At 48.7% G+C, this 10,895-nt stretch overlaps 2 protein-coding genes across 3 annotated transcripts; both read right to left on the reverse strand.

The window, feature by feature from the left end:
• Positions 1-368: 368 nt before the first annotated feature.
• Positions 369-3,196, reverse strand: LOC119086928 (CMRF-35-like molecule 4). Its single transcript, XM_037200814.1, has 2 exons — positions 2,613-3,196; positions 369-1,607 (listed from the first exon to the last, which is right to left on the reverse strand). The coding sequence occupies exons 1-2, from the start codon at positions 2,671-2,673 to the stop codon at positions 1,159-1,161; spliced, it is 510 nt and encodes a 169-aa protein (XP_037056709.1). The 5' UTR covers positions 2,674-3,196; the 3' UTR covers positions 369-1,158.
• A 1,465-nt stretch (positions 3,197-4,661) lies between these two features.
• On the reverse strand, positions 4,662-10,399 carry LOC114689261 (CMRF-35-like molecule 4). Of its 2 annotated transcripts, XR_005090328.1 has the most exons (5): positions 9,411-10,399; positions 8,052-8,417; positions 5,966-6,086; positions 5,553-5,810; positions 4,818-4,903 (listed from the first exon to the last, which is right to left on the reverse strand). XR_005090328.1 is itself a non-coding variant. In XM_037200807.1 (4 exons), the coding sequence occupies exons 1-4, from the start codon at positions 9,469-9,471 to the stop codon at positions 4,756-4,758; spliced, it is 696 nt and encodes a 231-aa protein (XP_037056702.1). In that variant the 5' UTR covers positions 9,472-10,389; the 3' UTR covers positions 4,662-4,755. The 2 variants fall into 2 exon arrangements, 1 of the variants encoding a protein (XP_037056702.1); XM_037200807.1 differs by lacking the exon at positions 5,553-5,810 and having other exon boundaries at positions 4,662-4,903; positions 9,411-10,389.
• Positions 10,400-10,895: the final 496 nt, after the last annotated feature.

Raw genomic sequence — 10,895 nt, forward strand, 5'->3', positions numbered from 1 at the left:
TGAACCCACAGAGGATGTTGGAGGGAGGGAAGCTTTTATGAGTGGGAAACAAAACTGAGAAACCAGAACAGGAAGCTGGGTGTAGGGATGGGAGCTTGTAATCCCAGGGCTGAGAGGCAGAGTCCAGGAGATTAGTCATTCAAGTTGAATCCCTACTACACGTGAGTTTTGGTGGCCGCCTGGGCTATCACAAGAACCTTCTCAGAATAATAATATACTGGGAACAACAGAGCAGTTCATCGCCTTCAGCCCCCACCCCCACCCGGCCCTTAAAGGGAGGCACTAATCGGTTTATAAACAAGGGAGACTCCATTAGGGGAGAATGACTGCAGACATGGAGAACATTGACCAGAGAAGCTGAGAGACTGTCTTCCATCCAGCTTCACCCTTTGCTGGGAAGGGGCACTTTTGGGGAATTCTCTGAGATTCTTACTGCAGTAAATGGTTCCTGAGAAAGGGGAATGTAGGGGAACTTGGACGGGTTGAATGGATTTCTCAGGAATCAAGAAGCCCGATATATAATCTACACTTCTTGTGTCTCTGGTTCCTCTCAGAAGCCCCAGAACCACTGTGATGAGGCTGGCACCTTGGGACCTCCATGGAAGGGAAGTGTCCACTCGGTCTCAGCCCAGGGCATCCTCTGAAGAAGGGGAGTAGATAGGCTGGGTACTGTTCCCACATGAGAGGGGACAGGACCAAGTGAGACCTGGGAGAGAGGACTTGTCTGCTATCAGGACAGGAAGTCACAAAGAGCCACTGATCCATGGCTTGTCTCTGGGCCTCAGATTGTCACATGGGACACTCAGAGAATCTCGAACATTGGTTGATGAGACAGCTCGGTGGGGACCCTGCTTGTCAAACCTGAAGACCTGATTTAGAGCCCCAGTACCACACTGTGGTGGGAGAACTAAGTGCGAATTCTCTGACTGACACACACCAGGGCTTGTCTAACTAACTAGCTAACTAACTAACTAAATATATAAATGTATGTATGTAATAAAAAGAGAGTTTCTAAGAACTCAGGTTCCCCATTGTGCCTGTGTGTACACGCACACACATATATTGGTGTACATACACTATCACACATACCACACATGCTCTCAGACTGGTACAAGTGGAATCACACCCCCTGTGGCCTGAGTCACTGATTCACCAAGCTCACCATACTATTGTATCTGGATTCCTTCCTTTGTGAGGGAATGACGGACCTGGACTCAGGGTGCCCAGACATGAAGGGAGCTTACCTGGGTCCACGGACACCACAACCTTGAAGGAGTCATTGATCCCCAAGGTGGGATCGATTTCCCATGAGGAGCCACTGATAAACGGTATGTCCACCGCACACTTGTAGGTGCCTGCATCCTCCAGGGTGAGGTTCTTCAAGGTCACTGTGAAGGTGAGGGTGGCTGGATGGTCCCTGATGGACACTCGGCCATTCCCAGCTTCTTTTGAGGCTCTGGTCTTGACAATCTCTTTACATAGTACCAGTGACACTCTGCACCAGTATTTGTCGTTAGTCTTGTAATTCTCCTCGTACTGACACCGCACACTCAGGGACTCCCCCACTGTGCCTGTCACCTTGCTGGGGCCATGCAGAGGGACACAGCCTGGAAAATACAAGCCCCAATTCTGCACACTCAAAGCTGCATGGGGATCAGACCTCCCTTAGTTATCTATTAAAGAGCTGTCTGGTCTGAAGAAAGCATCAAGGGCTGGAGAGATGGCTCAGAGGTTAAGAACACTGGTTGTTCTTCCAGAGGTCCTGAGTTCAATTCCCAGCCCCCACATGGTAGCACACAACCATCTATAATGAGATCTGGCTCCTTCTTCTAACATGCAGGGATACATGCAAACAGAACACTGTATACAAAATAAATGAATAAATCTGAAAGAAAGAAAGAAAGAAAGAAAGAAAGAAAGAAAGGAAGGAAGGAAGGAAGGAAGGAAGGAAGGAAGGAAGGAAGAAAGGAAGGAAGGAAGGAAGGAAGCATGGAGAAAGGAGACAGGCTTTGTTAGACCCAAAGTCAGGACTGAGGTGAGCACCTGTGTTGTCCTGAAGAGGGGAGGTGGCTTGTCCCTGGAGAAAGGAAGGGCCCAGGAGGAAACAGCACGTGTGTGTGTGTGTGTGTGTGTGTGTGTGTGTGTGTGTGTGTGTGTGTGTGTGTGAAAGAGAGAGAGACAGACAGACAGACAGAGACAGCTGGTGGGAGAAGTCTTTACATATGTATATATGTGTGTGTATGTCTCTGTGGGTGTAACATGTATCTGTGCAGGAATCAGTGCTTATATATATTTGGTATGCAAATATATGTGTATACCCAATATAGATTGTGTGGTGTTATGACAATGTCTGTCTCAGCTAACCCTCTCAGCAGGTCCTGACTGTCTCAGGTGTGGTAGTCATGACTGTACTGTGCACTGATTCCTGACAGCACCTGTGAGGTGATGCTGGCCACTCCTGCCCACCCCTACTCCTTGTCTTCACTCTGGGCCCATCTTCCTCTGCTGGCTGCTCTCTCCCACCTCCCATCCCCCATCCTGCCCTCTCACTTGCTCCAGGAGTCCCCCTTTAAGAGCTGTAACCCCCACCCCACCCCCATCCCTGTGCTCACCTGGGACCTGCAAGAGGAGCAGGGCTGAAGGCAGCCACACTCCCATCACTCCTGGGGTCATTTCTTCAGTTCTGATGTCTCCTGCCCACAGCAAGCCCAAGAGGAGGAGGGGCAGTGTTCTTCTAGAAAGCCCAGTGTTCACATGACAAGTTCTGCTTTCTGTCCTCTGCTTCCTGCTCCCCTGAGAGGCTCCATTTGAACTGGTACAGGAAGTGCTCTGAAGAAGGTCCAGGACTCAGGGGCGCAGGTTCCCATCACTCCCAGTGAGGAGACACATCCCTGGCCATGGATTGAGGATGTCACCTGTGCCCCAGCCTTCAGCTAAGGGCTTCACAACCTTCCCACCTATGGCCAGCCCTGGAGAGCATTTCCTTTTTTGTTCATGCTGTCCATCCTCTGTGATAAGCCACTTCCTGAGCTGACTTGAGATATGTCCATCTTATCTTGCCCCATCTCCGTGAGGAGAGGAACCACCTCCTTCATTTTTGTGAATCCACACCATATGTGCCTGTGTTGCTCACAGTGAAACCCTCTTGAGTTCATTGTGAGTGGGAGGTTCATGGGACAACAGTGATGGATGCTCGGCCAGTCTCCTCTAGCATCCTGGGTCTTGTTATCCCCCCAGGTGGTGAACATGGATGGTAAATACATTGTCATGTCCTGTATTCCTCTTCTCATTTATTCCCCCATGGGGACTTGTACAGTGCTGAGACCGAGCAGAATGAAGGTATTGGGGACCTTCTGGAGAGCCTGCTCCAAGGCCACCTCCAGGGTAATGTAAGAGAATCCACTAAGGCAGCAACGGCCAGACTGTTTCTATCTGAGAGTATTTAGAAATAAGTTTTAATCATCTCTTACGGGTGAAATAAGGAAACACACATGCTTTCTGATGTTAACTTATCTTTTACTTAATCTTAATAACCAATTAATGGCCTCTGACTCTTCCTGTCTCCACACAGTTACACATCTCCACACTGCTGCATAGAGCTGCATATCTTTACAGACACACATCTTTTCACATGGCTACACAATTTCTTTGACATACATTTCTTTTCTCCATCTCTTTTCTAGGCAGCTTCATCTTCCTTGTCTGCACACAGCCACAGCTAAGCATCATCTAAACAGCCCTCTCTCCACACAGCACCGTACACAGCTCCTAGACACAGCTCCTCCTAGTAGCAGCAGCTCTTGCACACAGCTTCTCTCTCTCTCTCTCTCTCTCTCTCTCTCTCTCTCTCTCTCTCTCTCTCTCTCTCTCTCTCACACACACACACACACACACACACACACACACACACACACACTACATGATTTCCTTGCTCTTTATTCACTCTTTCACATGTCCAGGTCCTCACACTTCTCTCATGCTTCTTTTTCTCCATCTCTCAGCACACACACACACACACACACACACACACACCCATTCTGCAGCAGCTCTCACATAGCTCTACACAGCCATCTCTCTTCACACCGATGCTGCTGCTCCCTCTCGGCCAAACTCTGGACAATTATAAGTCACATTTTCAGCGTGCTACCCATTCTCAACACACAAGATAAGCCACTTAGTTTCTCCTAGGCTGGTAATGGCACATTGACCCACGCACGTAGCTCTAAGTTGGTGAGGGGCTAACACATGAAACATCGGCTGAACCTTGAGCTGTCAGGGTACCGTATGCATCAGCAGCAGAGAGGGAACTACTGCAAGGACTGAGTCTTGATGGAAACAGCCTGGCCTTGATTCAGCAATGAACAACACCTGGAAATTAGTCTGTGTACATTCTGTAGGGGCAGCTTAGTCTGTTTTGGACTAGTTCTAAGGTCTTTGCAAGATATGTAAAAGGTTGTTTTTGAGACTGAGAATACCTTTATTTTCCTATGTCAGTAAAGTAGAATATTCTGGTAATATTTCTGTTCATCAGAATTATACAGCTTAAACAGAAATCCAGAGCAAAGTAAAGATATTCTATTAAATGTATGTATATGTATTTATTGGGCACATTCTTTTATGTGTTTGACACAGCACAAAGAGTCTTCTAAAAAAAAAATCTCAGAGTATTCTCAGAATCACAGATTTATTTGTTGTCCTCTGTCACCAGAAGAGCTGTGTCCAGGGACATGAACAGAGCTTTGATGTCAACAGACCTCACTGATTCTCATAATCAGGACAATGCTGCTTCTTCCCAGAGCATCTCTGAGGCCTGTTCACCCAGAGGACAGCACTGAACATGCTCAGGAGCAGGGGCACCTCCAGAAAGACCAGGACCTTGAAGAAGATTCTGCTTTGCAGGGACCTGTGGGGACAAGGTCACAATAAGCTCACTTCCCTGAAGGTGGTGATGATGCCCTGCACTGTGTGAGTGTCTCTTTACCCAGGTGTGTGTCCAAGGTGTTCTTTTCAGGGACAAGGACAAGGAACCCTGCCGGATTGAGCTGTGTGACTGAGCCCAAAAAGTAGCCTGGAATTGTGAATCTGGTCAGTCTCTCCGTGTACCTCCACTCCTAAGGCCTCTATACAGGCAGGCACTGCCTCCTCCACCCAGACCCCAACTCTCTTCTAAATTGAGTTCCCCTACTTGTGCCACTACAGACCAGTGGCTGTATTTATTTTCATTAATTAATTATGAATTAAATAAAATTAATTAATTTGCTGGTGTGTGTGTATGTGTGTGTGTCTTCATGTGTGTGTATGTAGGTGCACATGTGTGTGCATGAACATAAAGACCAGAGGATACCCTTGGGTGTCATTCCTCAAGAATCATCATCTTGTTATGTTGATGTTGGGACAGGTCTCTCTGTGGCTCTGGCTAGAATGAAATTTGTTATGAAGTCCAGGCTGATTTTCAGCTCATAGACTGGCCTGCCTTTGCCTCCCAAGTGCTGGATTAAAGGTATGAGACACCGCACCTGATCCATCTATATTGTTATCTGACAGGATCTCACATTGACTTGGAGCTTGTCAAGTAGTCTAGGCTTGGCTGCCCAGTGATTCTCAGGGATCCTCCTGTCTCCACCTCCACAGCTCAGGTAATTAGAGTGTATGCCGCCATGCCTGACATGTGGGTGATGAGGCTCAAACTCAGATCCTTTACCAGCACAGCTGTCTCCCCAGACTTCGGTGTGTTTGTGTTGTAACCTCTTGACAGGAAACTAACTCCATCTCAGCAGGTCTGGGTCTGGGTGTCATTGCTGTGCCCCAATCTGTAGATGAGCAACTGTTGTTCACAAGACACTCCCCCAGGTCAGTGTGGGACTGGAAGATGCAGGAGATGCCCAAGGAGGGAGATCCAAACCCTTCCACCTCCACCCTCTCAGCATTACCCCCACCCACAATCCAGAGCCCTCAGGGTCCTCACCGGGGTTGTAGGCTGGGACCAGGAGTTGTGTCCTCTGTGGTCACGCTGGGCTGAGTGTGCACTGGTGAGGATGTGGGGGACCCCAGGGTACTTGCTCTGTTCTCGGGGCTAGAGCCTGTGACTGGAGCAAAGGATGGAAACACAGACTGTCCCAGTGACCTCCACTCCATGTCCTCCCCACTGAAACCTCTGCAGCTCTGCTGCACAGGGGTCCCTAGGGACACGGTGGACCACTGTGTGACAGCCTACAAGCCCCATGGCCCCACCAAGTCCTGGTCAGGGCTTCCCTCCCCAGGCCTTCCCATGGTGCATTGGGGCTGGTTGGCACTTTCAAACTTGAAGCCAGTCTTCCTGTAGAGGAGAGTTTAAGTGTCAGTGACAAGACACTTGGTGCCAGGTCCCTTCTGGCCTCAGTGACACCTTTTACCTCTTTGTTTTCCATCCTTCTGGGGACAGATACAGAGTAGTGGGACTCTGTCTGCCTGGCCCCCTCATTCCCACACTGTCACTCAGACAGAGCACTGGATAGTGTTCTCTGAGGAATAGAGAGATGGAAAGATCTAGAAAGACAGATGCTTGAAGGACCCTGTGGAGAGTGGCCTCTGCTGAGGGGAACTAGAGACACCAGTGAGATTTGGTTCCACACTCCTCACTATGGGCCCACAGAGGCTGTTGGAGAGAAGCTTTTATGAGGGGAAAACCACAATTGAGAACCAGAACAGGAAGCTGGGTGTGGGGATGGGAACCTGTAATCCCAGTGCTGGAGAGGCAGAGTCAGGAAGATCAGTCATTCAAGTTGAATTCCTACCACACAGTGAGTTTGTGGCCAGCCTGGGCTACACAAGACCCTCTCTCAGAATAGATAAATACTGGGAACAACAGAGCAGTTCATCGCCTTCAGTCCCTGCCACCACCCGGCCCTTAAAGAGATGCACTAATTCGGTTCTATAAACAAGGGAGGATCCTTTAGGGGAGAATGAGTGCAGACATGGAGAACATTGGGACCAGAGGAGCTGAGAGACTGTCTTCATCCAGCTTCACCCTCTGCCTGGGAAGGGGCACTTTTGGGGGATTCTCTGAGTTTCTTCCTGCAGTAAATGGTTCCTGGGAAAGGGGAATGTAGGGGGACTTGGACGAGTTGAATGGATTTCTCGGGAATCAAGAAGCCCAATATATAATCTACCCTTCTTGTGTCTGTGGTTCCTCTCCGAAGCCCCAGAACCACTGTAATGAAGCTGGCACCTTGGGACCTCCATGGAAGGGAAGTGTCCATTCAGTTTCAGGACAGGGCATCCTCTGAAGAAGGGGAGTAGATAGGCTGGGTACTGTTCCCACATGAGATGGGCACAGGACCAAATGAGACCTGGGAGAGAGGACTTGTCTCCTATCAGGACAGGAAGTCACAAAGAGCCACTGATTCATGGCTTGTCTCTGGGCCTCAGACTGTCACATGGGACACACAGAGAATCTCAAACATTGGTTGATGAGACAGCTCAGTGGGGAAAGACCCTGCTTGTGAAGCCTGATGACCTCAGTTACAGCCCCAGGACCCCACTGTGGAGGGACAACTAAGTGCGAGTTCTCAGACTGACACACACCAGGGCTAGTCCAACTAACTAACTAACTAACTAACTAAATAAATGTATGTAATAAAAAGAGAGTTTCTAAGAACTCAGGTTCCCCATTGTGCCTGTGTGTACTTGCACACACAGATATTGGTGTACATTCACTATCACATATAAAACACATGCTCTCAGAATGGTACATGTGGCCGGGCGGTGGTGGCGCACGCCTTTAATCCCAGCACTCGGGAGGCAGAGGCAGGTGGATCTCTGTGAGTTCAAGGCCAGCCTGGGCTACCAAGTGAGTTCCAGGAAAGGCACAAAGCTACACAGAGAAACCCTGTCTCGAAAAACCAAAAAAAAAAAAAAAAAAAAAAAAAAAAAAGAATGGTACATGTGGACTCACACCCAGTGGCCTGAGTCACTGATTCACCAAGCTCACCATGCTGTTGTATCTGGCTTCCTTCCTTCATGATGGAATGACTGGCCTGGACTCAGGGTGCCCTGACATGAAGGGAGCTTACCTGGGACCACCGACACCACAACTTTGAAGGAGTCATCGATCCCCAAGGTGGGAATGGTTTCCCAGAAGGAGCCATTGATAAATGGTATTTCCACCACACATTTATAGATGCCTGCATCCTCTAAGGTGAGGTTCTCCAAGGTCACTGTGAAGGTGAGGTTGGCTGGACGGTCCCTGATGGAAACTCGGCCATTCCTAGCTTCTTTTGAGGCTCTGGTCCTGACAATCTCTTTACATGGTGATAGCAGTGATGCTCTGCACCAGTATTTGTTGTTAGTCTTGTGTTCCTCCTCGTACTGACACAACACACTCAGGGACTCCCCCACAGTGCCTGTCACCTTGCTGGGGCCACGCAGAGGGACACAGCCTGGAAAACACAAGCCCCAATTCTGCACCCTCACAGCTGGATGGGGGTCAGGTCTCCCTTATTCATCTCTTAAAGAGCTGTCTGGTCTGAAGAAAGCATCAAGGGCTGGAGAGATGGCTCAGAGGTTAAGAACACTGGCTGTTCTTCCTGAGGTCCTGAGTTCAATTTCCAGCACCTACATGTTGGTTCACAGCCATCTACAATGAGATCTGTCTCCCTATTCTGGCCTGCAGGGATACATGCAAACAGAACATTGTATACAGAATAAGTAAATAAATCTTTTTAAAAAAAAAAAGAAAAGAAAAGAAAGAAAGCATCAAAAAGGAGACAGGCTTTCTTAGACCCAAAGTCTTGAATGAGGTGAGTGCCTGTGTTGTCCTGAAGAGGGGGCGGGGAGGGGCTTGTCCCTTGAGAAAGGAAGGGCCCAGGATGAAACAACATGTCAGTGTGTGTGTGTGTGTGTGTATGTGTGTGTGAGAGAGAGAGATAGAGATAGATAGATAGATAGATAGATAGATAGATAGATAGATAGATAGAAAGAGAGAGAGACAGACAGACAGACAGAGACAGAGAGCTGGTGGGGGGGGGAAGTCTTTACATATGTATATGTGTGTGTGTATGTCTCTGTGGGTGTGACATGTGTCTATGAAGGAATCAGTGCTTATACACATTTGGTGTGCAAATACATGTGTATACCCAATAAAGATTGTGTGGTGTTATGGCAATGCCTGTCTCAGCTAACCCTCTCAGCAGGTCCTGACTGTCTCAGGTGAGGTAGTCATGACTGTACTGTGCACTGATTCCTGACAGCACCTGTGAGGTGACACTGGCCACTCCTGTCCCCCCCCATCACTCCTTGTCTTCACTCTGGGCCCATCTTCCTCTGCTGGCTGCTCTCTCCCACCTCCCATCCCCCATCCTGCCCTCTCACTTACTCCAGGAGTTCCCCTTTGAGAGCTGTAACCCCCACCCCACCCCCATCCCTGTGCTCACCTGGGACCTGCAAGAGGAGCAGAGCTGAAGGCAGCCACACTCCCATCACTCCTGGGGTCATTTCTTCAGCTCTGATGTCTCCTGCCCACAGCAAGCCCAAGAGGAGAGGGGCAGTGTCCTTCTAGAAAGTCCAGTGTTCACATGCCGAGTTCTCCTTTCTGTCCTCTGCTTCCTGGTCCCCGGGGAGGCTCCAGATAAACTGGTACAGGAAGTGCTCTGAAGATGCTCCAGGACTCAGGGGCACTGGTTCCTATCACTTCCAGTTAGGGGCACACCGTCAGCCAGTGCCATGGATTAAGATGCCACTTGTCCCTTAGCCTTCAGCTAAGTGTTTTACAACCTTCCCACTCCTGGCAGAGCCCTGGAAAGTATTTCCTTTTCTGTTCAGGCTGCTCCACCCTCTGTGACCTGCCACTTCCTGAGTGGACCTGATAGCTGTCAATCTTTTCTTGCTCCTTCCCTGTGAGCACAGAGGAACCATCTCCTTCCAAAATTCAGCTTAGCCTTCCATAGCATGCTCTTAGTCCATGGGGTCTCTGGCACTATTTCTGGCTTCACGCAGCTGGTTCAGCAAACACTGTGATCCTGATACCTTAATCAGAGTTTATGTTGATACAGAGTCCCCACAAAGGGTACAGACCTGTAGGTCACAGCTTTTTCTCTCCTCTTCCATCTTATTCTGTTTGTTTGTTTGTTTGTTTGTTTGTTTGTTTGTGGCAGATCTCTAGCTCAATCTGGCTCTATACAACTAAGGATGACGTAGAATTGATCCTCCTGCTTCTACTTCCTGAATCTAGGTTATTATAGGTGTGATCTACCACACGCCATTCATGCTGTGCTCAGGATTGAAACCAAGGCTTCATGCATGCTAGGCAAGCACTCTATCAACTGAGATATGTCTCAGATCTTGTTTATTTGAAAGAGTATCTCACATTGCAACCCAGGATGGGCTGGAATGCACTATTTCAAGCTGAACTTGAACTCACAGAAACCCTCCATTCCTTGAGTGCAGAAATTATGGGCATCAGTCACTCTACCTGACCACTCTGTCTTCGTATGTCATGGCCCCATATCTAGACATGGGCCTGTTGTCATTATTTTGGGTAGGTATTGGGTGTTGGGTGTTTGGAGGGGGAATGAAGAAAAACCTCAGGTCTCTCCTTTCTGACAACTCAGTTCCTAATGCTGGAGGTCCATTTCCCTCTCATGTTGGGGAGGAAGGCAAGAAAATGTTTCCTGGAGCCCAGTGATACACCTAACCATAAAGGCATCTGCACATCTCTGATATATGTCGTATCTAAAGGCTGTGGTAATATTTAGGGGGACATTGGTACTTGCTCATAATTGGCCTGGGGCTCTCCTCTGGCAATCATATGTATTCCATTCGTTTCCAATCCCTATTAACAGAAAATGCAGAAATTTTCTCAATGTAACACTTTCTCCAGTTCTTGCCTCTCACATATACATCTTCAGGGTGTCTGTCTG

The sequence above is a fragment of the Peromyscus leucopus genome, chromosome 8b, assembly GCF_004664715.2.
Source record: "Peromyscus leucopus breed LL Stock chromosome 8b, UCI_PerLeu_2.1, whole genome shotgun sequence".
NCBI lineage: Eukaryota > Metazoa > Chordata > Mammalia > Rodentia > Cricetidae > Peromyscus > Peromyscus leucopus.